This window comes from Tetrao urogallus (genome assembly GCF_951394365.1).
Source record: "Tetrao urogallus genome assembly, chromosome: 2".
Lineage (NCBI taxonomy): Eukaryota > Metazoa > Chordata > Aves > Galliformes > Phasianidae > Tetrao > Tetrao urogallus.
In genome coordinates, this window is record NC_136814.1 from 9235943 (window position 1) to 9263393 (window position 27451).

The window sequence follows — 27451 nt, forward strand, 5'->3', positions numbered from 1 at the left end:
AAGAGGAGGCTCAGGGGAGACCTCACTGCACTCTACAACCTCCTGAAGGGAGGCTGTGATGAAGAGGGATTTGGCTTCTCCCAGGCAACGAGCAGGACATGGGGAAATGGCCGCAAGTTGTATCAGAGGAGGTTCAGGTTGGACATAAGGAAGAACTTTTTCTCTCAAAGGGTGGTCAGGCACTGGAATGGCTGCCCAGAGGGGTGATGGAGTCGCCGTCCCTGGCAATGTTCAAAAGGCGTCTGGATGACGTGCTGCATGATATGGTTTGGTGCTGGTGGTGGCAATGGTGATGAGGAGACAGTTGGACTAGATGATCTTGTAGGTCGTTTCCAACCTTTTGATTCTATGATTCTAAGAACCCTCACAATATTTCAGTTACTTCCACCAATTACCTGTCATTTTTTATGCCTCTGTCTTTCACCTTCCTTTGTGACTTTTTTCTAGCAGGTTTAAACGCAACACCAAATGCCTGGCAAAACTCACAAAGTAGCCATTTACCTTTAGAAGCTGAATAAAAGCTTTTGAAATACACCATGTAAAAACAATCCCTGGTCCCAGAATCTTTTGCATTTCCATCCATTTTCAGTGAATGCTGGAGAACAGTTTAACTTATTAAAGCCTATTTTACCACCGTTACACTTTTAATAAGGAAACAAAATGTGATGCTTATAATAAAATCAAGGTAAACACCTGTTTAAGAAAGGTTGAAGACATAAATTACTTAGTTTCTGGCATACAAGAAGATACAGGACACCAATCATAGACTGAAAAGTAAATTAAGCTACTATCCAGTTGAAAAGCCAGTGGAATCTGTGCATGCCTGATGATGCTAAGAGTCTTGTGAGTAATTCAATTTATGTTAATCAAAGTAGCTATCAGCAATAATTTGGGCACAAACAACTAAAATATCTGGCAACTACGTCTGTTTTAATTAAATGGACTGAAGCTTTCTGATAAACAAGTGACTTAAAATAGTAGTATAAGCAATTTTCCAAAACAGAATAATCTGCAGAAAATATTCTTCTACATTGCTGCAGGTCAAATTGTGGATCATTCGCTCTTTGGATCCTCTTAGATCCTTTGTGTAAGCATGCATCACAGAAGCGTGCCTTATTTAGGATAAAAATAATTTTAAAGAGAAACAGAAACTGCCTGTGCTTTTAAATAAACTATTTTGATTATTCTTTCTTTGGCTGCTCAATAACAGACTAAATTGACTTGTTTTAAACCAAGCCCTCTTTCAAACACCAAAGTACCTGCAAGTACTTTTCTCATAGGCTTCTCCTTTAGAGTTTAACATGTCCTTTTCACCCTCACTCTTCTCAGTCTCACAAATCGCTCTCTATTACTCTCAGCTGATCACCCTTTTGAGACAGAGTGTTTGCTTTCTCACCTCACTGAGACAGACAAGGGAGAGAGCAGAGTTGCTCTGTTCTCAAAAGGACGAACTCAAAGATGTACATCCTAACTGGCAAGTAATCAGCTTAAACACGGCTAATTTATCCTACTCCTACAGATACAAGTGCACGATGTAGAGGTCACTTACACTGATCAAAATGGGACAAAAACTTTTCTCCTGGGCCCACTTCATCAAACACCAACAATCACATCACCAGCAGTATAGAAATGGATAAAATATTCTTGCAAGGAATGTCTCTTTATACAAATATTGACAGATATTCCTTGTGGAGGAGACATAATTTAAATTGTAGAGTAGAGATGTGCTCTGCTGAGTGAGCTTTGAGACCTCCATCAATACTCACTAACCTCTATTATACTCATGTTATGATGACTATAAGCTTTTAATTTATGACAAGGAAATGACAAATTGATTTTCCAGTTATTAATCCTAGGGACAAAGCCAGTTCCTTAAGCCTTTCCCATTCTCTCCGAGTAGAAAAGAGCAAAAGGCATTCAATCTAGTTTCGATTTCCCCATCAAGCCATTTCTATCCACCGATATAGAAGCACAGGTGTGATAAGGTGATGCAAGGAAGCCTGCAGGCTGCGAGGTGACCTGATAGCAGCCTTTCAATACCTAAAGGGGGGCTACAGGAAAGAAAGGGGACAGACTCTTTAGCAGGGTTGGTGGTGATAGAACAAGGGAAACAGCTTCAGGCTCAAAGAGGAGAGATTTAGTTTGGATATAAGGAAAAAGTCTTTTACACTGAGGGTGATGAGACACTGGGACAGGCTGACTAGTGTTGTGTTTGGGCACCTGAGGCCTTAGCCACCCCTAGCAGATACCTGACTGGCAGTAACTGCGTGGCCTGGGGCTGCTACCTCTGAAGATGATAAAAGACAACTACTGGAGATTTCAATACTTGAGCTTCTGAGTCAAGCATGGGGCACGCTGCTTACCTCCTCAGGGAACCCAGTGCTCTCCTAGCACTGGGAGCTTTTAAATTAACTCCCCCTTGGTAGGGGAGAGTCACAGCTGGATGGGCCACATCTTCGAGAAAATGACAACAATGAACCATTTGTTTATTAGTTAAGAGAATCTCAAAATGACAGCACATACTTTATATCCACCCAATTCCTCAGTGTGCATCAGGGACTGAATCACCAATATCTTTGACAGCTGCTTTCTTTGGTGGAAATCAAGCTACAAAGAAGAGGGCCAGGACTCCTTTATCAATCAATTATAAGCACAGTCTTTCAAGACAGCTACAGAAAAAAGAGCAAGGAGGGGGGTGTGGGTAGTAGCACTGCCAACAACAGCTCTCATTTTCATTCCTCCCGCAACGAAAGCGACAGAGCTCATCCTCCACGTGAGAAATATTTGTCCAGCAAGTCACTCCTGCATGCAGCAAGGACAATAAGTGAAAGTGTGCTTCCAGTGCCAGTTCTGACCCAAAGACCAAAGTACTGACTAACAGGGATTGTTAGAAAACATGCTCCAGTTGGCCCATAGCAGTAGTTGGATGAACTGTCATATTTTGACAACTCATACAAGGGACCTCTTGCATGAAGTTTGAGAGATCTCTAGAGAAAATGAACACTTGAGAGACAAGGGGAAAAGACATTTGTTGTCTTGCTGCATGTTACCCTATTACTGAAAAAATGCTGAACTGCCACTGCATATTATCTGCAGATGAAAAGAATTTATAAGGAAAAGAGTAACAAAAGAAAGAAGATTTTTTTTTCTTCTTCCTTGTTTAGCAGAGCTTTCAGCTTAGTTAGGCAGATGCTCCTTTGCCTGTGATTTTCCTCCCCATGGATTTCAGCACCATTACACATGGCAAAAAGACAATCTAATCATTAAACAAAGAGTTGATATGCATGTATATGCGATCACAGCATCTGTTATTTTATATGAAGCAATTCCATTAATTCAGTGTTAATTGAAGTCCTGATCTATTACATTTATACTACTATTCCCAAACTATATTAGAATACTTTAAAATTGAAAACTTCTTTTGAAAGTTAGGGTATGTTTGAACTAAGGTGGTACATCACTTTTGCATTCTCTTTAATAACACAGCATTGATTCTTTTTTTCCTCTGTAACAAAGTATTATTCTGCTTATTCCTCTCCTGACTTTATCTCATCTTTCAAACTGAAATTCATTGTAACAATCAGTTCACATCCATGTTTCTCACTATGCCATGTTGAGTCAGGTCATGTCATGATATGTTTATCGTTCTGCAAGTGTCAATATTATTCTGATTTGATGTATAGAACAAGTGGCCACGGGAACCTAATTGTAACATGCATTTGTCTAGCTGGTGCTCTCTTTCTCACTACCTTCCCTTTTGTTTGGCAATCAAACTCATTGAGTTTCCTGTCAGCAGTGTTTAGCTGGTATTCAACTCACGTGAATGAAACAGCGTTTTGAATGCATGCATGAGTACTCAAATTCAGTGAGCTGCTCTCAATGTAACAGAGAAAAAAAAAAAGAAAATCATCCAGCACCTCAGTGAACAGCTGCTGAGCATCATCTAGGCAAACAGAATGACCCCAAATTATTTCACAGTAGAATTAGTCAGATGTGGTTCTTTACCCCAACCCAATTCAGAAATCATGATCTCTTCACAGAGGAGACTCCATTAGAAAGTGTAAAAACAAAAAATTAACAACATAAACCCTCATACTATCAAATTATTTTTCAGAAGACATAGAGCTGAGTAAAATTATTAAAAAGTTATTAAGAGAGGGTATCTCTTAGATTATGCTTTTAGTAGCTATTAAGTCAAAGCTGTGCAGCCTAAGAGAGGTATTTCTGTCTTTTGAGCAAAACTAATTCAGAACAGGCAGAGGAGTTCAGCTGCTACTGCAAGATCTGTTAGAAGGATGTTCAGACCACACAACTGCATAAGAAAAGAGTTAACAAGCTAAAGCCATTGCCAGCTTTTTACGTAGGGAAGGGCTGTCCTTAAGCCTGTTATCCTCATAAGAACACGCTCTTCTTTCAAAATAGAATTTAGATGGGGCAAACTTTGATTTTTTTTCCACTTCTTGCATTTGCCGCCATGCTTGTGTCAGAGTCCAAAGTCTCGTGCTGCAGGTTAGCTGGGGGTGTGTAGAGGATGGGGCAGAGAAGGGTGTACTAATGCCATGAAGCCTTCCAGGCCTTAATGGGTACCTGTCCCCTGGAGCCCCTGGTAGAGAAACACAATCGTTTTTATGGACTGATAATTTCTTATGCAATAGCCATACAGAAGAGAAAATTAATATTCAACCAATCAGGACAAGAAATAAAATATGTCGTTGATCATGTAAGCCTAAGGACAGAGTTTCATCCACATATGCAGAATGCATTAAAAGAACAAAACAAAACAAAAAAGACAACACACGAAGTCCAAATGAGCTGGGAATTTATCCTGAAAGCAGGAGGAGTCTTTAAATCACTGCTCTCTTAAAGCCTTTGCTTTCTGCGAGGTAGGTGGATTATGCATCTCTGAGATAGTAGATGATGAATCAGTGCTTGGATAGAGACAAATCTAGAAATGTCAAGACAAGATAGGACAAAGCCTTGTAAATGCTTCACTCTCAGTGCATTGCGTTGTGCCAGCGATTATCTTCTGGGACTGCTGCACGTAGTTTCAGAGATAACATCAAGCACTGTTCCTGTCAGAACTATTAGTGGCACTCCATCAGAATGTTTAATTCTGAGTGGAAGAAGAGGGACCCTACATTTTGGTTTACACAGCCTTTCAATCAAATAAATTTATCCCGCAGTGGAACACAGGACAAAAGTAATTAAGACAACTTACATTTCCCACTGCAGCAATGTCAGTCAGTTAATTAGATGGGTCCCATCAGATGATTAGACAAACAAAGTTTTAATAGATGTTTTACTGAGCGCTCGTTTTGAAATCTCTCTCATGCTGGGAACATTGAGGAAAGCTTTTGGCAGAATAAGAAAACACTCTGAGTAAAGGACTGTTGGGTTTTATTTCTGCTAATGGATGTATTGTGTGAATTTGGATTAACCACTTAATCAGGAGGCAGAGGTGGTCCTGGGACAAGTTTACTAGCCTAGGGCTGGGATGGAAGATCTACTACCAGGTGCCTAAAGGCTTCAGAGGAATTGAGGGAAGTTTTAAGAATTACTCTCTTAGGCTTGAATGATGCTCTGCTCTGCATTCGCCTATCAGTCCTCCACACACTGCATATCTGAAGTCAATGATATGAGGTGTTCCAGTCTGGAAACCATGACTCTGGGGGCCACTGCTGTCCCTTTGATTTAGGGAAGGCTCTGCCAACCTCTGGAAAACTTAAGTTGCAAAGCTAGCAAACAAACAAATGACCCTTGCTCCTCTTTACAATTCCCAACAAATTTCAAGCACGTGTCCTGAGTGACACCTTCTGAAGTAGAAAGCAGCTTACAAACTGGTACCTTCTGTAGTAAGAAGCAAATCAGTTAAGGTTTTGGGGACTTTTTAAAAACAGATCATAAAGCAGAGTAATCTGCTCATCCAATTTTTGGTAACACATCAACAAATTCTTGCCTTTCCTTGCAAAACAGATGATTAAAATAAGGTAGAATTTGGTCTCATCCAGCCAGATGAAAACATAATAAATAATTTCTGCTTAGATGCAGTGCATTTACCTCTATGTAATGCTATCAGATAGAATCAATGCTTTTGGGTTTTAAGAACAAAATCTTCTCTTAGAATGGTTTTTCTTTCTGAAAAATTGGAAGAGTTTAGGAAGAAGTAATAAAGAATAAATTAAAAATCATTCTTGCAACTTCTAAGAAAGCCAAGTGGAGAAAAAAGATTGTACTACTGTCCCTTCCCAAATGAAATCGGTGTGTCCTCATCGTTCAAGCAGATACAACAGCTAAGAGCAGATATTGTATGCCAGTGGAAAGAATATATATTGCACACATAAAAGGTTGCAACATAAATTTGAAGAAATATGGGCCTCCTTCATATAGGTAGGTCAAACTTTTCCCTCAAGCAGATAATTACAGACTTGGGGTGAGTAAATCTTATTAGCCTCTCAGCACCTTAACTCCTCTCATAGACTGCTAGCAGATATATAGTAGGCATATACTACTTCAGTGGCTGTGGTTTGTCAGAAATATGTTGTACCAGAAAACAGATTAAAACAGTTTCCCTAATTTTGGAAAGAATGGAAGTTATGAAAGAAGATGGCAAGCAAAACTGAGTTTGGTATGCAGCACCTCTATTTACATCAGTGGATTCAAACATAGCACTCAAATATTACAGTTCAGGACACTGTTTTGGAGGAAGAAGGGTAGGCTGGGGCAGCTCAGGTCATCAGGCACCTCTGTGGGCATGTCAATGGGCCAAGTCTAGCTCGGGATATGGGGTTCCTGGGCTGATGTGCAAGGAGATAGGAGGCCCCATGGGAGGCTGATAGGGACATTAAGGCAAATTAGTGCCCTCAGTGGCTGACAGGATGCATATTTTATCTTTGGCTTTTGATTGTTTCCCTCTGCTGTTATATCAGTATCCTTAGGCAGTTAGGTACAGACTCTTGAGAAGAACTCATAAACAGCACTTACTGTGTCGTCCTCTATGGGAGAAGAAAGGAGATGTATCTCTCATGATCCAGGTCAAGTTCCAAGAAGAAAGACCAGGAAGAAGAGGAGGACTGCTTGTTGGGAGATCCAGACTGCTTGGACCTTTCATTAGTAAAAAGAAAAAGAAATACCAACATTATTTATGCCACACATTAAGTGCAAATATCACTTAATACTTATCGCTTAGTAACTTGATAGACTACATGCACTGAGCACCAACATTAAACTGCTCAGTTTTTCCTTCAGACGTATGTCTGTAGAGGGAAACTGGACATAAATTCTTATCTGTAACATAATTATCATCACCTTGAAAAAGCATCATCTTTAATCTTACACAGATTCTGAGTCCCTCTATTTATTTATTCTTTAAGTTTTGCTATCATTTCAGGGCCCTGCACATGAAAGAGGCAACTATGTGCATCTGTTCAATGATTCTATATATCTCAGAACAGGAGCTTGTCTGTGCGACCTCTGCAAAACCAAGGCGATCCTGGAGGTGCAAAAAGAATCTGAAATAGAACGCATGGTCAATGAACAGAATTCTATGGGCTTTGACAGCACAGATTTTTCCTGGGAATGTTTAAGTTGGTTTTTCTAAAGATTATGAAATCTTCAGTACTCTCCTCTCGTTTTTTGAGGACCTTGGGGGAAAGGTAGGATTTAGCTTTATAGAAGTACCAACAGGCAAAACTTGGGTTGGAGAAGTTTGATATAATAAAATACAATAAAATACATCTCTGGCTTGCTGATTTCTTAGAGAAGCCATGAAGAAATTGTAGTTCCAAAGGAAAAAATAAGAAGTGCATTTTTGATCTGTTGATATTCTTGTCAAGTAAGAACATTACAGTTGCTGGCGTGAATACTGTTAGTTTAGGTGCAATGCTAAGGTTTGCTGTAATAAAACCAAAACAAAATGGTAACACCTCCCAGTAAAAGTTTGGTAAAACTTTCTGTAGCAAAAGGAAATAACTAACTTGAGTGATAATTGATAATTAATTCAGAGCATTGAAGAATTGTTCTCCTCAATAGATAAATAATAGTGGATAATAAAAAACCCCAATGTCTAAGTGGATAATAGTAAGCAAGGTAAATGTCTGAAGCCCTAAAACACTGCTTTGTTCTGCTAAAGCTCTGCTTAGTGCCACTTACCTCTTCCACTGAATAAAAACATGAACATTCCAAGTTCGAGTTGAGCCCTGCCTCATTCTCAGTGTAATCTCATTTATGGGAGTCCTGTTACTAAGTAATGGCAGCAAAAACAGAGCACTGTAACTCTCGTTCATTGCTTTAAGCAATAATCTTCATGATAAGAATGGATTTCATGCTGTTTTATAAGTCATTCTAAAGTAGCAAAAATTAACATCCCCAATGGCTCAGTGAAATCTGGCCTCTGTGCTGTTACAGTACAATAAGTAGGTATCCCTGTTATTGACTGGAATTTAGAAGAAAGAAATTCATGCCAGTTATTTATGAGGGTAAGTAAGAAACCTGGTGTCCTGTTTTCAACTGTGAATAACAAAGTAATAAGTAACAAGGATATAACCTTCATATTGGATTTTCCTTCCTTAATGTGAAGTCATAGTTTACACCTCTTTCAATAGCCCCTGATGTGGGCTGATGTAGATGTGGCAAATAATGTCGGTTTCATTACAGTAGATGTAGTTGTTACTAAAACAGATTTTGTCCTACAAACGTGCTTAACTTTGATGCTAACATAAAATAATAAATTTTTATAAAATCATAAAAATTGAGCTCCTGTAATAAGCTAGTTTTAAAAGCAATGGGCATATTATTACACGTGTTTTCCTTGAGGTGAGCATGTCTGACCAGTATCAATACCCCTGTTATACAATATCTCCATCCAGTTACTCTCCAAAATAGGGAAAGATTAAAGAACTTTGCAAAACAAGAACTTTGAGGCCTCCTTAGCCCTGCAGGACCCAAAGAAGCACAGTTGTTGTACAGAGTACTGATAGGGAGATAAGTCTTGGGTTCGGAATCCTGTCAAAACTTAACACAGACCTGAGAGCCTACCCACACCCAAGGAAAAGCAATCTGAGAGGAGGTCACACAGTTACATTCCTCTCCCTAAAGCAGCTGCCACAGCCCTCGGAATTAAATCGTCACTTTCAGTATCCTGACCAACCTTACCTGGGACAAGAGCCAAGGGATCCCCAAGTCCCTGGCACTTCCAGAAATATGCCTCTGACAGCAATAATGCAATACACATCTCTTCTTCAGAATTCATTCCTACTTTCAGCTTCAACTATGTTTGTGTCCCCACTGCCACTTTATGCAGTACACTGAGATAAAAGATGGAGTTGAACATCTGACAGGTAGTCCTGACCCATGAACTTCTGCTCAGTCAGCAGCGAGAGGTGCAGAAAAGATAGCATCAAAAATTAAAACTTTTTGTCTCTCTCTTATTTCTTTTTAAATAACAAAACAGATTTACTGCAATTCATTTCAACCTAATAACTCTTTTTTTTTTTCCCCCTCATACTCCATAAGATTAATCTTGTAACTTCGTCTCGAATGATTTGGCTGGGCTATTGGGCTGAACTTGAAGACAAGAAGATTGTATCAGAAGTTATGAATCCTTCCCGATTAAGTTATCTTCAGGGAAAGATGCTGTGTAAAAGGTTCTGTGTAGCCAAGAGGCTACTCTTCACGGTGAGGAATTATTAGATTTCAGAGTAAGCTACAGGTTAGGAAAAGGAAAGACCTCTCCTCTTCTACCTCCAGGGTGTTTTACGATCAGAAAGGTAATTACAGAAGACCTGTATATCAGTTAAACAAATGCTCCTTGTGCAGCAAGGGTAATGCAAACCTTGACTACGCTGCAGTCATCTCAACAGATAAAGGCTTTTCCCTTCTCCAATGCAATTAATATTGAAACCAAAAAAGCCTTCTTTTTAAATATGCTAACCTCCCAATGCTGGTTGACCATGCCACGGTGCTCTATCACTTGTCAACAGTAACCCTAACCTTTAAAAAAGAATAAATGGATTAGCAACTAAAAGCTGACAGCCCAATTTTTAGTAGCCAGACATTTGGAAAGCTATAACAGATGTTTCTTTGATATTGCTGCCTAAAGGAATATCCAGGGCCAAATTCTGACCCACGGCACTCAATCACAGCTAGAAACATGCACCTGAAGAGAGCATTTGACATTTCTGTTTTTAAACTTGTGCAAAGAAGTTTCCTTAGGGGATGTGAGATTCATTCTGCTCACCAAGATGTTGGTTTAATAAAAAAAAAAAAAAAAAAAAAAAAAAAAAAAAAAAGTTTCGAATGCACTGAAGTCAATCCTCCCAGCCACACATTTATTAAATAAAATATTTATGTACTATTTTTAATGAAAAATATCTCTTTAGTAGAATAAGCTTTTATGTTCTCAGAAAAACAGGCATACAAGAAAAGCTTTCTTCCTGGGTCCTTTTTAAATAAACTAGATTCCTTCCTTTGTCATCTTTTCTGAATGAAGGCAGGCATATACCCAGTAATTAACATACAGTTTTCTAAAGTTCTGTGTAGTGCAGAAATGGAATTTTTAATCAAAACACCTGTGCTGTCTTTAACTAGAAAGCACACCTTCATGTTTCAGAATATTTTAGCACAAGTCCTTTGCTTGTTGCTACCTTTGGATATTGCCTCGTGGATGCGCTTTCTCACAGAGCTGTGCTGCATTATTCCCAGTTTCTCACAGCTAGTCCTCATCAAAGTTACACTGTAGCAGCAAAACAGGATGGAAAGCTTTTTCCGAGAAAAACACTAAAAATACATTGAAAACCCATGCAGGCAACCCAATGTCTTTATGCTTGATGAGTGAATAGCTACCTTCATATCTACATTTGCAGGGGGGTGTGTTCTTACTACTATTTGTGAATCTGAGGTGACAAACCCATATTTAGCTGTCATCTACATTTCAGAATTACAATTCCTAGCAAATCTTACAATCAGATGCTGAAAAACAGCCTCCATTAAAATCTGGATTTTCCAGTCACTGGGGAAGTTTGACGTTTTAAGAAAGCTTATTCTGGTTCTGCATAAGAAGTAGCAATTTTCCCCAGAAAGGATATGACATAGTAACATCCCCAATTAAAAAAAAAGCAGGGGGAGGAGGTGTGCAATTCTACTCAAAACCAAGCAACCTCCATTTCATTTAAACAAAGAATAAATTAGCGGGACAACTGATGGCCCCAGGTGTACGAAGCATCAGAGATCCAGAGAGATCTTTGCACGCACCCGCAAGACACCATAAGAATAAGCAGCTCCAAGCCTTTGGGGCCCTGGAGCTAACATCTCCTTCTTGCAGAGGATCCTGGTCATTTCTGAAGCCCTGCCTAAGACCAGAAGGATTTTCAGGCTGTCTAGGGTAGGATTTTCAGTCTCTGTGTAGCTACAAGCACACACCTTAGGAGACTTTGCTGAAGGATTCCTGAGTTCCAAGCTCCAAAAAAGCACCAGATTCCAAACTGTGAGGGGAAAGGGATTCAATGAGGGGGATTCCCTGAGAATTCCCTGCAATCTCACAGATTCACCACCAGTCCTCACGATCACGCTAACAAGTGTTCATACAGCCTCTTAGGAACTCTTGTGTTTTCCCCTAATCCCATTCACGAACAGCATCAATCACGAAAGCAGAAAGAGCCCTTTGCAATATCAAGACAACCAAGCAGCATCAAAGCCAACAAATAACTGAAGCACTTGGTGAAGGACCCATGGACTCAGCTATGCTTGTAAGAGCTTTTGTTTAAATGACACTCAGAAACAAAAGTCAAATTCTGTCTCCAGTTATGGCAGAGAAGGAGGCAAAGGGCAACCCCTGTGCTCACAGCTGACTGCTCTGAATGGCTGCTGTGCTTTGCTTACACTAATGGGTGGATGTATGCCAGGGTTTATTTTCACAAACCTCTTCTAAGGTAAGAAAATGTTCACTGACAGTCTGTCAAGTTTATCTTTTTCAGTTGGAAAATATATTTAATAATGCATTATGTTGCAATGATTTTATGTCACGTGGCAAGGCTGATGAGCACAAATAAATGATAGTATGTGTGTCACCAAACGTGTTCTGGAACACTGTGGAGAAGAAATCTGCATTCAGCAGGCTGTACGGCTCTGTGGGGACACTGAACTCAGTCAGACACACTGCGTGAGGCACAGAAGTGATCAACGGCACTGACAGGCAGAGCTTGATGAGCGAGCTTGGGAATAGCAAGCACTTCCTGCATGTGGAGCATGTGTCACGAATAAAACTGTATTTAAAAGCTGCGTTTAAATCATTCTGGCCATGACTTTTTTATTCTTTGCCTTTTGTAAGACTCGTTTAAAATCTTTTGTTAACTCCTATTAGATTTTCTTTTCACAGGAAATAGCTCATTTTGATAGAAGAAAGAAATGCTCAAAAGTGACAGAATGAGAAGACAGGTGTTTCGTGGCCTCAATGTCTTCTACCAGCCAGGCAGTCTCTTTAACCACACCATATCTCACGGATGTTCCTCAATTTCAGGAGAGTCCATACCAAGTGAGGCAGATATGGTTGGCTCAGCAGATACTGATTCGGGAAAAAGAGGAGCACAAAGCACCCAAAATGCAATTTCATAAAGATACTTTGACAGGGAAACAAGATTGAAGTATCATGTCTCGCTGCTCATGACAGGGAAAAAATTGGTTTTCCTGAAAAAAAAATGTAGGTGAAAATAAGAATTTAGGTTTCTTTGCTGATTTCTGTAAATTCTTAGCACTTTTATGCATATAATGAAGTCTATTAAGTTTTTTAGCCTCTGCTCTGAAAGCTACTGGCATGCAGAGAGCATCAAAAACAATTACAATGACCAAGCTTATACTCCACGCATCTCAACTAATATAGTTTAAAAATATACTGCCATCTAGAGCATATTATTGCATCTCGAGTGCTCTGCAGCTGCTAAGACCTCCCCACTAATACACTGCAAAAGGGCAATGAATCACTGATAAAGAGCTCAGGGTCTGAGTTACAGGCCAGACTTGGAATGGCTTAAGGTTGTTACTCATCTGCCTGTATACAACAAAGCTTTTTTTAAAAAAAATAAAAATCAACACAACAGCATACTGATTTTTTCTTAAAAATTATGTACAATTAAGCATCACTGTGGGCAGCGTAGCATTTTTCCGGCCGCTTTCATAATCAGGGGGGAAAAGCCCTTCAGCAGCAGTGCTCCATGTACAAACATATGCTCTAACCTTTTGGATGCTGGTTCCTGGTATCACTTTCTGGTGATTCTGCTGTATTTAAGTACAGGGCAATATTTGTCTTTGTGCTGATAACCAGTATGCCTGAATTATTGACCAGGTGGGCACTGAAATCCAGAAGCCATTATATGCAACTGTTTCTTGTGGCACAGAAAGACCTCCAGACATCTGAAAAATACAAATTAAGGTCTGTGGAACTAGTCACCTTGCTGCTGAAGTGCAGATGTACTTCAGATTGCAGATGTTCTGACTTATTTACTGCACATACAAAGTGATCTTTCCACTCTTCTCTAGGGTATTTATCCACTATAGCTTAAAAAACAAACAAACGAAAAAACAATTCCAAAAAGACAACCAAAAGGCAGTATTAATGTTCGGTCTGCATGTGCCAGTGCTAGAGATTTCCTCTATCAGTAGTCACTGTAAGTGTTGCTGGCCTGGCCCAGGGCTCCCCAGTACCATGTTGTTCATCCAAGGGACTCGAGAGCCATGGCATATCTGAAACCAGCATGGTTCTCATCTGTCACAGCCAGGGTCCTCATCCCATGTATCCTCAATAGCCATCTATCTGCATGGCTTTGATTACTCCTCTATGTGCATTTTCCCTTATTCTCTAAAAATCTCTAAAAAGTACAGGGCCGAGGCTTTCAAATGAAAAAAATAGTGGTTGTCTTAGCAGAGTTTTAATAATTCATTACACATACTGACTTCAAACCATATAGTGCCCTCACCTCTGATTTATGCATAGCTACTTTCATATTTAACACATACACCCAGCTGGAGACTCTCATCAGATGTGTACACTTCTTCCTGCATCATTTTAAGTAATCAGATTAAGGGAAAAGAAAAACAAACCCAGCAGCAACCTCCTGCCCTACATACACTTAAAATCCTCTTTCGTACTATGCTGAGTGTACACTAAAACAGAACATATACACAAAATTACTCTTCAAAGCCACTGTCACCTCAGCATGGATGCAATTAAATGCCCCCTCCCAATTCTAATCCATCTAAGAACTGAGCATTTAAGATCCTCTCTTCCACGGAGCTTAGATGGGAGTTTAGGAGAAAAAAGTTCACACAACAATTTCATATGCGATGGAAGAACAAACTCTCTTCCTATCATTCCTAATAAAGAATAAAAACATATCAAAGCCCCGATTAAACCTGAGTTGATCTGGGAGGTGTGTTTATTTTCTTCCAGCTGATTTATTCAGATTTCCTCAGAAACTCACGTTGCTGCATCCCATAATACTGTTATGCATACCCCTTCATCTCGCAGAGCTCTGTGCGAAAAGCTTCTGGGGCATGTGCACATCCTACTTCAAGGAGCACAGTAATGCCTGCAACACCTGACAAAAGTCCATCCCATAAGCAAGCCAACCTTGTTCCATTGCTGGAACCACTCAGTAATCAGCTGCAAATGTTGGTCACTAAATAATGGCTATTTAGAAGAAAGCAAAAGCAGCGGCATCAGTCAGCATTATTTTTCCCTTCTTACTATCATTACTACTTCTATTGCTTCAGTGAAAGGAAGTAATTTTTTTTCTGTTACACATGCAATAGATAATGCTGCTAGAAGGTTCAATAATGGTCCCACATTTAAAAATGTAAGCCCAGAGGCTGTTTTAGACATCCTCACTCTTCACAAAGAAATAAAATACAGGAGCTTCAGGTAAGAACTGGAGATTTCTTATACAAAAGAGCCAGAAAGACTGAAATGATGTCTCACATAGAAACTGGGGCCCCACTGCACCACACAGACAGAGGGAACAACTTCAGAAACATTACTGGAGCAGGAGAGGCTTTGCCCAGTTTTAATACACACATAATTCTGAAACCTTGCAGTCCAGAGCTGTTATTTTTGAAGAAGAAATTTTTAAAACACACCTGCTATATCAAAACAAAGTTTACACTGTGGAATCACATGAATACATATAAATACGTATATACAACAGACACAAACTGTGAGTCAGCGACAGCAATGAATTTCCTGCTATCTGTATGATTAAACCCAACATATTTGCTGCATGAGACATTTCTGTTGAGATGTAGTCTCGTGGAATAGCAACAAGCGTGTAGGATGTTTCTGTAGTAGAGAAAATACCAGACATTTGTTATCAGCAGACAAGCTGCATTGTTTCTAGAAATAGCAAAAGAGGGTGATGACTATTTCAATCTAAAACTCAGCTGTCTTGGCAGTAACAATAAAAATTAGTTCATATTCCCATTACTGGAAAAGATGTTTACGTGCTTATATTTTCACTGCACCATTTAAATTTGCTTGAGGTAAAGGACATCATCTCTGTTTACGAAGCCATAAAGCACCTGAGTGAGGCATGAGAAACTCCTATACTCACCCACGTAAACATCTCTGTAATTGGACCAGGGCTCTCTAATCTCTCCATCAGTGACAGTGAGATAAAGTGCACCCTCAGCAAGTCTGCAGGTGATACCAAGCTGTGCAGTGTGGTTGACACAGCAGAGGGGCAAGATGCCATCCACAGAGACCTAGACAAGTTGAGCAGTGGGCCCAGGAGAGTCTCATGAGGCTCAACAAGGCTAAGACAAGGTCTGGCACCTGAGCCATTGCAACTCCCTCTATCAATACAACTCGGAAAAGAAAGAATAGAGCACAGCCCTTCCAAAAAGAACTGGGAGTACTGGTGGATGGTAAGCTGGACAGCAAGCTGGACATGAGTCAGCAATGTGCCACTGCAGCCCAGAAAGCCAACTGTATCCTGGGCTGCATCAAAAGCAGCACGGCCTGAAGGTCACAGAGTCACAGAATTGTAGGGGTTGGAAGGGAGGTGATCCTGCCCCTCTGCTCTGCACTGTGAGACCTCACCTGGAGTGTCAAACCCAGATGTGGAGTCCTCAACACAGGAGAGACGTGGACCTATTGGGGCCTATCTAGAGGAGGGCTACAAAAAATGGTCCATGGAACACCTCCCCTACAAGCATGGGCACTGAGAGCTGGGGCTGTACAGCCTGGAGAAGAGAAGGCTCTGAGGAAACCTGAGAGCAGCCTTTCAGTATCTAAAGGGGACTGGAAGAAAGAAGAGGACAAAATTTCTAGCAGGGTCTGTTGTGAGAGGACAAAGGGAATGGTTTCAAACTAAAAGAGGGGACATTAGATTGCATATGAAGAAGTTATTGTTGTTTTGTTTGCTTTTTTTTTTAAGGGTGATGTGGCACTGGCACAGGTTGCCCAGAGAGGTGGTGGAAGCCAGCCCCATCCTTGGAGACATGCAAGGTCAGGCTGGATGATGCTCTGAGCTACCTGATCTGCCTGTAGCTGTCCCTGTTCAGTGCAGGAGAGTTGGAATACATGGAATTTAAAGGTCTCTTCCAACTCCAACAATTGTATGATCGTATGATCTTCGCTGGTGCAGGCTGGACTGCTGTAAAGTCCCACCTGCCCTTCTATTTGGCTTCTGGTATGCAGAGGACCAACCCAAACAGCTGTTTTCTCAGCTTTATTTCTCAAGATACCTCTACAGCCAAGGAAGGATGTGGAAAAGCTGGGGAGAAGGGCTGGGTTGAAAGAACTGTCTCTTTGCTGAGACATTAGGAGATCTATAACAGCTAATAGTGTACGTAGATGAACCACAGAGAAAAAAAAACAACATGATTTGTTGCAGAATTGTGTTTCTTTTTCTTGTAAGAGTACTAATAAACCATAGTATTAAATGACCTGCCCAAATTCACAGTGCAAATTGGTAGCAAAGGTTAGAAAAGAAAACATCACTGTTTCCCTCTTCCCAAAGGTCCCCACTCCTGCCAGTCCAGCCCTGGCTCTGCCAAATGACTTTGTTCTGTCTTTTGAAAGAGAAATTCTACATATATGGAACAGAGCCAGCAGGTAGAAAGGCTTTCATCTGCACTAAACTAAAACAAAATGAAGCATCAGCAGGAACATCCAGAAGGAAGGCAAGAAATTTTATGCAGATTTTTGTTTTTCATTTTCTCCCCAAGTTTATGTCTCTCTAAATCTTCTCCTGTAAGAAGCAAAACAGCCTCACTTCTTTCCACCCAGATCCTGCACTGTTCAAAAAGAACTTCCTAAAGTGATTACCAAAAAGCCTGTAAGAGAAATGATTACAAATGGCCGAGTTAACTGCTTTGGATGGCCTCATCAGTCATCATAACGCGGTCTCAGCACGAGACTCATCAGGACAGGCAGCTTGTCATGACAGATGACACCTCGTTAAGAAGGCTTCCTCCTGTGGCTTTTTCCCAAAAAAGTTCCCCTGGGATAAGGTGCTTGCAAATAATGGTCCTTAAGCAATAATCAAGAAGGAATCATTGCCAGCTGCCTTCACTGAGCTGATTCAATGTTGGGGACTTTTTTTTTTTTTTTTTTAACCTTTATTGTCTGAGTGTGGAATGTTTTATCTGCACACACATCATGGAATCAATGTATTCTCAGCAGTTGCTTTAAAGGTGATTTTAGAGCTGCTGAGGAGAGTGGCAAATTAAGAAAGAGAAGGCCAGAAAGGGCTGAGGCAGCAGTGAGCAGCTTGTGCTGCTTTTTCTCACTGCCACCCCCAAATGCTGTACAGCAATTTGCAATCTATACGTTGTTCTCCTCATCCTGATAAGGACGAGCGTACAGATCTGCATTACAAACCTGTTGTAGAAATTGATAATTGTACAAATTGATTGAGTTACACAGAACCTTCTGCAACAAACTCCGCAGCAAAGCCTGGTGTAAATAAAAGCCAAAGAACATTGTTTCACTGGTAGTATTTCATGAACTGGAACTTCAGAGAGCTAATTCCATTCCCAGCTCTCCTTGTCTGCAATGGGATCTAAGACAAATTGTGCAGTGCTGCTTTTTGCCTTGTGGGTTTTTTTTCTTACAAGTAAAACAGAACTAATGGTGCTCAGTGTGCTTGGGAATCCTGGGATAAAAAGCAGTAAATAGGAGCAAGTTTTTCAAAATACCATTTCCCTTCCAGTCTATTGTCTGCTCCTGAAATGCAGTTTTCACTATGCCAGAGGCTCACTATGAAGAGCAGTTGGTTTCACTGGTCACAGTGAAGAGGTAAACCATCTGCAATGAACACCATGTCTGTGAAATTTGGCACGTGCTGGCTGATCTCAAATTGTTCACAGACAGAGTACTTTGAAATTACTCAAATATTTACTAGGAACAGATTTCAGCCCTTGGGGTTCTTCGGTTGGTAGGTTTGTATGGTGCTCCAGCTATGCACCAGTTGGCCTTTCAAATGCTCATGGTACTGAATAGGTGCTGGATTCAAGCATGTACCTGAATTTCTGTCGTGCAGAAAACACCAGGATTTCTCTCTCTTTCCTTTCCATGTATTGGAATCATAGAATGACTCAGGGTGGAGAAGACCTTAAAGATCATCGAGTCCAACCACAACCTAACCATACTACCCTAACAAACAACCCTCTGCTAAACCACGTCCCTGAGCACCACATCCAAACGGTTTTTAAACACATCCAGGAATGTGACTCAACCGCCTCCCTGGGGAGCCTATTCCAGTGCTTATCAACCCTTTCTGTAAAGAAGTGTTTCCTTTAAACACCAAAGAAGATATCCAACCTAAACTAACCCTGGCACAAGTTGAGGCCATTTCCCCTCGTCCTGTTATCTGTCACCAGTGAGAAGAGACCAGCCCTGCTCTCACTGTAAGCACCTTTCAGATATTGAAAGAGCACAATAAGGTCTCCCCCCAGCCTCCTTTTCCCCAGACTAAACAGCCCAGTTCCTTCAGTCTTTCCTCATAGGGCATATTCACTAAGCCTTTCACAAGCCTTGTTGCCCTTCTTTGGACCTGCTTCAGCACCTCAAAGTCCTTTCTGTACTGAGGTGCCCAAAATTGAACACAGTAGTTAAGGTGAGGCCTCACCAATGCCAAGTACTGGGGCAATGAAAAAGTATAAATCTGAGAGAGTAACGTACACAGGAAAATGAAAAATGCTTTTGATTGAAGGAATTACCAATTTAAGTGTTTCGTGTCAATTTTGCCATCAAGCTTACATTTTCTTTCAATTTTCTCCCAGCTTGAGAAAGGCCCCAGTATTTTGTGTAAACTGATATGTTCCCATAGGAAGTCTACCCTAGACAATACTTCCTGATGGAAAAATCCAACGTTAGAAGACATCTCAAGTAATTCTAATTGCTACGCATTTGACAGGATACGCCTCTGCTCCACAGGCCCTCTATGGGGATGACCCGACTGAGAGCCTGGAGTAGAAAAGCCTCTCTGTTTGGATGGTCCAATGAAAGTCACTGAGAGGCAATGAGTCTTTTAGAACATTTAGCAAAGCAGAATGAATGCTGCTATAGCAACTTATGAAACAATCAAATGAAATAAATTCCTTATTGCTGACAAACTTCAGATGGATATTTATTTGTATTGACAGAGTGAGCTGCATGGCACAGATGTGCACAACTATAGGAATTAAAACAGATTGAGGCCCTGCTAGACCAGGGCCAATACTCCTTATATCTACACCTTCCTTGATACCATTGGCAGGCAGCTTCAGGACTAGAACCACAAGCCTTCGCTTCTTTTGTAAAGTAAGTCAGCCTTTTTGTTCACAAGCTGCTTGAAACACTTTCACTAACCACTTTCCTTCTTTGTAGAAGTTCTTTTCATGTGGCTTAGCAAGCAGAAATAAACAGGAGCTCATTTCACCTTAGCAGCCAGCCCAGCAGGATTCATAAATGAACAGACTTTGGATTACCCGTGGCAACAGTTTGAGGTATCCTAAGAAACTCTAAATAATTGCATGAAACATAAGTAATTGTACTAAGAAACTGCCAGTCAAAATGGTTGCAGAGAGTTATCTAGCATTAAAGCTTTTGCTGCGTGCCATAATGCTGTCTTGGAACATCTTCCCTGCTCCTAATCCGTGTGCTATGGAGATGACTGTGGGGGCTCTAGGCATGTACTGAAACTGTCTTGCTTTGAACATGACAAAAGTCACACCAAAGCCAACCCACACACCTGATGTGCCACTAATCTCACACATCTGCACTCCTATTTAAGTGAAAAGTGCTTTGTGAAGGTAAGCAACCTTTTATCTGTCTCACTTACTAACAGCAACCTGGGCAAGAAAACCAGGGAACATGCTTCTCTCCCCTGATAACTTTATCTCAGGAAGGACTTCAAGCAGGTTGTGTTAAATCTGTGAAGAAAACTTGAGCACATAATAAAAGGCCAACATAATTTGGATGCCCGTAACCTGCAAAGAGAAGAAGACATGAGAATAATGTGGTAAGATTTCTGAGTTGCACAGAGGCAAATGGATGATGCAAAAGGGTAGATGTGGCACTGAGGAACATGGAGCAGCAGGCATGGTGGTGATGGGCTGATGGCTGGACATGATCTTAGTCGTCTTTTCCAACCTTAATGATTCTGTGATTCTGATTCTATGAAAAAAGCAGGGCACATTAAAATTTTTAGCACTAAATCATTTTCTTCACTACCTGGCAGTCAAGGCAACAAGTCATTTCCCTAGGCTGCCAGGAGTCTACAGGAACAGGGTGCAACTGTGGGCAGGCACAGCTCCCTCCTCTCTCTTTTATAACATGCTCCTGCCCTGTGCCTGAGTGCAGGAGGTCTGGGGTTTCTCATGTCATGGGAACAGAACTCCTGGAACTCCTTTCTTGGTACCAGAGCAGAACCTGCTCCAAGGCTCCAAGAACCTGCTCCTTCTCCCAACATTTAGCAGCCAGGTGCCTCTCACCAGCATGTACAGCACTGGGAGAGTGCTGAAGGCAGGCGAGGGTAGAGCAGGCTGGTTTTCATGGTGAAGTACTGAGACTGTTCTCAAAACACGAAACCAGCATCTGTCTGGCTTATGAGGTTTTAGATTCATATTAATCTCAGATGCCTGTGCTCCCTGACCCCCACAGCCTCATATTTATCAGGGAAATAGTGCAAACTTGTCCCATACCCTCTTACTGCATTGCTAAAAATAGTAATTAACTTGTTTTTCTGTTTTGTGCTATCTCTGGAGTGCACCTGCTTACACAAGGTTGATCAGAATCCAGCTCACTACTCACAGGAATTAATGTCCCTATCTCCTCGTGCAGACAGCCTGAGCTACAAAGTCACTTCTCCAGCTCTGAGTTTGAATCTGTCAGTAGTTCTGCTTCCTGACCACTGCAGCCTGGGGAGCTGCTTGTAGGAAAGACACGAACTTTCCCTACTTCCTCTCTGTTTCATAACATGAAACTCTTCTCAAGGCACTGCCCTGTGTGCCCCCAGCAGCCCCTAAGCTGTCATTGCGGGAGGACCAGCCAGAGCTGGATGCTTCTGCAAGACATCCACTAAAAGCAAAAATAAGTCAATCCCTTCAGTCAAACCCTCCTGAATTCTGAGGTGTGCAAAATCAAACTCCAGACTGGAACCTCGGCTTGGAGGGATCCGTATCATCTCACCTTCTATCACTGCAGAGCGTGATGCCACTTCTACTTTAGTCTAAAAAAGATTCAGTGCGTACCTATCTCTGTGGCTGGGTCAATCACAGTTCATACTGCCATAATCGAAATCCAAACTGCTACTTTTAAGCCTGTTTTTGTGAAACCTTGACACCAGAAAATCAGAATTGATAAGGGACGAAATAAGCAAGATTGCTCAGGATTTTATCCTTTAAGATAATCTGTTTAGCTTCTTTTTTTCTTTTTTTTCTCCCTCTTCCCTAGTATCTAGGTTTTGCTGCCTTTCCAGAAATATAGATGCAAGCTTACCAGCCACAGAAACAAATCAGAACACACATGCAGGCAGGTTCTCCTGCCTTCCCTTGCCCTACTTTGCGGGTGTTTGCAGTCATTTTTTTTAACCAAACAGAATGACACTTCCAAATCTTCAGTATAATTCTATTTCACAAACATCAGCTGTGTAAAAAGTATTATAATGGGACTTTATATTAATGCAGCAATGGTACTCTATGATTCTATTCCGTGGTGCTCAGCTGGGCGATGAGTGCAGTGCTCTCCTCATCTGCAAACACAAGGTAGGGACAGAGAGTTAAGATGGGCTTCTTCTGTCCTTGTATACACAGTGGTAAAAATTCTGTCAAATGAAATGATGGTCTCAGTAAAACCTGTGCAGTCCCAGTGATTTCAGTGGCCAAGAGGGGTTACTCACAAGAACCTGGGTTAACAGTGCTGTTATTCATAGCTCTCTGGTGACTAAGAGCCTCTAAGCTGTGCCAGCTCTTATTTTTGGTGGATTATAATAAAGGTAGAGATTCCAGCTTGCTCAAAGCTGAATGGGTTCTGCAGTGCTAACAGAATAAAACCCATCATGTCGCCACTAACCGAGTTTACATGTGCCTGGTGATGAGTGGGCCAAGAGCAGCCCTGCAGAGAAGGACCTAGGGGTGGCAGTGGACGAAACTGAGTATGAGCTGACTGTGTGCAGAGAGCAACGCTATTGACTCAATAAGGACTTTCAAAAATATTCTCTAGAGTAGAATGGCATTTCAAGATTGGTAGCAAGTTGCATTCGTTTAGAAAGTTCATCAGGATTCTGTGGCATTCACAATTTTGGCATGCTCCAGCCTTGCAGTAAGAGCAAAACCACCGACAACACCTACCTATAAGGTTGGTTTGAGGTAGAAGCAAAATTCGGTACAATTCAGAGATATTATTGGGTTGAAAGACAAAGCTTTTGCTATTACACAGAGCTTCCATGTGCTGGCCAAAACCAAGGATATGTTTTATTTAATACATATTTAAAAAAATCTTCTCTGTGGTTCCAGCAGTGTCTCTACCAGTGTTTTACAAGCGTCTGAGCTCCAGGCAATATAGAGCTAGTTAGAAAGCTAAATCTAGGTGGGATACAGCCCAGTACCCACACCCTCAGGCAGAATCACAGAAACAAAGCTTCCTTTGTCAATATATTGATTTTTCCAGACTTGGCTTGATTTTCAAAAACACTTTTCTTTTTTTAAAACTTATATTCATCCTGAAATGGTGATGCTAGGGACAAACGGATTATTTGTTTGCTTTTCTTTTTTTACCTACAGAAACTTCTGACCCTGCAGGTATACGCAATCTGCAAGAGCTAGAGGGGCACGTTTAGTCATGGGTGAAAATGAAGGCAGGAAAAGCTTTCAGATCAGCGGGTTGCTTGAAAGTGAACAACTCTAATGAAATTTCTTGCTAAATTCAGCAAAAATAGAGAAATTACATGCAGAGAAGAGAGAAATCACAGACGCCCTTGCCCACATGGGAGGTTGGAACTTGGAATGATCCTTAAGGTCCCTTTCAACTCAAGATGTTCTGTGATGAATGGAGCCCACTTATAGAGCCACTTATTTTTCAGTTTAGACTAAGCTTAAAAATCAATGACAAGGAGAGGCCAAGGGTGCAGCTGACAGGCCAGAGGGCAGCACTGCTCCCCAAAGCCATAAAAGCAACAGGAACCTCCTGATACCCAGCAAGGACAGATGCCCCCAGAGGACGAATCCCATACAGTGATATGGGCTGGCCACACATGCTTTGTGTGCTGCATCAAACCTTGGTATAAGGATCACAGTGTTTTTAAAACAGCTTCTTGGTGCTTCTTTGCAGAGGACAATTCTGCGTAATTCACTGCTGAGAAGAGCCAAGACTCCAATCTCAGCACTGAACTTTAGAACATAAATAAACAAGATCTCCTCTTTTTTTCCCCACCCCATTTTTCATTCTATTTGTGTTTTAGGAAACCGGCCTAATAATGCAACAGTAATTCTATAAGTGCAGCTTAGTCTTTAACAATAACAACAAACGAGTTTCCTTTGATCTGTTCAAACACAATGTGTTGGACAAAAGCGCCAAGGGCGAGAGGGATATTGGCAGAAGCTGTTTCCTCACTTATTGAAAGAAGGAAAAGAGACCATTTTTAGCAGTTGCTGAGGCAGTCAGCAGATTAGCTTTAGATCAATGAGTTGCTTGATTATTCTATTTCACTCTCGAGCCTCTTTCACGGCTTCTCTTTACCAACCAGGAAAACAAATATATGGATTTAAAACACTTTCCTAGTCTTCACTCTTGAAGAATGGAATTTTCAGAAGTGCCTGTAACTCATCTGCAGCAAGACAGAGGTGCCAAAGTGTTACCAAGTATCACGAACTGCTGAGTGAGGGAGCAGGTACCTAGAGAGTACATATATGTACAGGATGCTCCTGGGTTTGATGGGGTTTCCCAGTCTGCAAGCATACAGTCAAGCATCTTTTCCAATGGAAACGATTCTGTGAGATCACCAAGTCCAATCACTAACCTTAGCAAGAAGTTTAATGGTGTTTTGCAGCTATTGCTGTTACCTGCATTCATATGAGAAAGGTTGCTTCTAGTTGAGAAAAAAGAAAAAAGAAGTGCATGATTTCTACTTTTGCTTACTTGAATCCATCTCAATTCTAAACCACTTCTTTCCCTCTTTTCCCTCCAGGTTCAAAAGTCATTTGGAAGATCTGTAAAATATTTTGTCTGTGTACATATTCTCAGCAGAGCCTGGATAAAAGTCAAGCTCAGACCATCAGCCAGCAGAGCGTGAGGTGCACTCTTGCAACCCTGTTGGAACTCCCTGCTTAAAGATTCCTAAATCTGCCTTAAAATCATAAAATCATTGAATCATAGAATCACCAAGGTTGGAGAAAACCTCCAAGATCACCCAGTCCAACAGTCCATCTTCCACCATTTTCCACTAAACCACGTCACTCAGAACAGCATCTAAGGGATGTTGTTTAGTGGGAAATATTGGTAGGTGGGCAGTTGGTAGGTGGACACCTGGCTTCCTGTGGCAATCTACTTACACCCCAAAGCAGAAATCAAGCCATTTTGAACTTTTTTTCCCATCGTTTGGCTTCGGCTTGTTAAGCTTTTAAAACAAGATAAACCTCCCTTTCTGGATGGATGTTAGGTTCTTAATAAGAGCGCTCTGGGATTTCTCCATCATCTAGCAAAGTCTCATGTCTTTTCAGTTGCAGAAGGTAATGGAATTTTAGTCATATAAATACATTAGTGTTCAGCAATGTGATGAACAGTTATATATTTGTACAACACTGCAAATGAGTATCATCATATTTTAGTGTTTTGCAAGAAGACACTGCCACAGTCATTTCCTCCTCTCTGTACACATGCTATCTATCTAAATGTGAGGATAAGTTTAGCTGACAGACATGCAAAAATGATGATTAACAACAGCATTTACAAAAAAAGAAGCCTAGCATATGTTCCAACGTATACCTAGACCTTAAGATAAACCATTGCTTCTTAGACAACTCTAGTTAAGGACTCAGGAACAAGACTCTTGGGCTTACTGTATTCTGTCTTCTGTTTCTGCCTGTGGTGACCTTTTGTGAGCCACAGTGAGTTTTTCTTCCAGCTGAAGTTTGGATTTTCAGAGGAATCTAAACAGTTTGGTTTGTACATCTCACTGAGATTCACTTGGAGCAGCCCAGTAGCCTGCACAGTACAATACTTTTCTTTCAGTGTTCAGAATTAGTCCTCATACGTTTTGCATTTGTTGGCACATCCCCCTTCCCACTGCCATGATGCAGGTGGCCCTCATATAGAGAGGGCCACAGTCAGCTCCTCATCAGATTCCTAGAACTGATTATATGGGATTCTTCATATAAAGGCAGAACAGAGAGATGAGGCACACAGTAACTCCCATCAATGTGGCTTTGCTGTGGCATTCCACACACACACACAAAGATATTAAAAACAAAGACTATATTAAAGACAAAGACTAGTATCTGTGGAAGGAAAGAGTAGTTCCCACCCCTTTCAAAAGCTCCCACTACCTTAATGTCATGAAAGAGGCTCAGCAGCTACAGAAGCTGAAATCAGTCCTTTCCAATGTTTCCCTAGAAGCAGGACTGGCAGCTTTCTGTAACCCTTTGTAAACAGGCCCGTTATTCAAATAAACTGATCTCCACAGCAATTGACCTTAACATTACTCAAAAGCCTGATAGTCAATTATCTTCCAATCTCCCTTCACTGGGCCTTATGGCCAGAATAGCCAATCCATCATCTGGAAGGTAAGCATAACAACATCTCATGGGTATTTCCTTCACTACCTATATCAGAAACACTGTGATGCAGAAAAAGCGGAGGAATTTTTTCTCGTTCCCTAAAAAGCAATGATATGCCAAGAAGACATTCTCCCTTGGTAAGTTTCTTTGAACACAGCACATGAACCATGATGATAACTAACTAATGCACTGAACACAAGGCCATCCAGTTCTCGGTGACAGCACCAGACCCGTGCACAGGACTGGACCGTGCCTCCACCAAGCACCACAACTCCATCAGATCTTTAAGATATGAGTTTTGGGGTTGCTGCAGGATGCTTCAATTCTCTCTAGCTCTTCAAGTCAATCTAATCCTGCTGAAGGCTTGGGACTTGCTGCCTGCAACATGTCTGAGACCACAGTGTCCAAGTTCCCTTCTTCCCTTTGTCTTCCAAAGCATAACCCTTCTTTCCCACATACTGCTCTTGCCCCCAGGCTTCCTACTCAGCCAGAGAAGATGGGAGATACACACAAGGCAGCATGGAGGGCCCCAGCACAGCACAGCAGCATTACTCTCACACTGGGGAGATGCATGTGGGTTGAGGCAGGGTTGGGTGGATATTGTAGGTACTGCAGCACTGCTGCTGTGAGATTCCTGTGTTGTTTGATTTAGAACTGCAAGGCTGTGATGGACTTAATACATCACCACTCTCTGGGAGTCAGAGCTGACCCCACTGACTTACAGTGAAAGCCAGAACAGTGGAGAGTTTCTTTTCAGCAAACAACTAAAAAAAATTAACTACACTTGAAGCTTTGAACTTCAGACTTTGAACTAAAAGGTGGTGTAACTTACAGCAATATATGCGATATTAAAGCTACAGAACTATCATTTTATTGATAATAAAAGCAAACCTCAGCTAATCTCAGCTTTGCTCACACCACAGAAATTAATCATATCCCTGCCAAACAGATTTTTTCAGTAGAGACTATGCATCTTTACAGCACAGGCTTTCATGGCTATGCTCTGCAAAAACATAAAACCGGCTGCAGACCCCAAACTGGGGGGGAAAAACACTGACAGTCTCTTGGGAGTTGAAGACCAGAAAAGAGCGTAAGGCTACTTGTCTTGAGAAGATAGACAAGCTAGCATGGAGAAGGAAGCTGGAAGAGAAGAGCACGTGAAAAAGCAAAGCACATGATGCTCATTTTTAGCCAGGTGATAAATCCTGCC

General features: G+C 41.2%; 1 protein-coding gene across 1 annotated transcript in view; it reads right to left on the reverse strand.

Moving 5' to 3' along the window:
* The window catches only part of ALK (ALK receptor tyrosine kinase), a gene marked incomplete at both ends in the record, with an annotated part of 285971 nt that overhangs the window by 207369 nt on the left and 51151 nt on the right, over nucleotides 1–27451 (reverse strand). The window contains one exon of the mRNA XM_079532815.1: nucleotides 6982–7101. Coding sequence (XP_079388941.1) covers nucleotides 6982–7101 — 120 coding nt within the window. The remainder of the gene's footprint in view (nucleotides 1–6981; nucleotides 7102–27451) is intronic.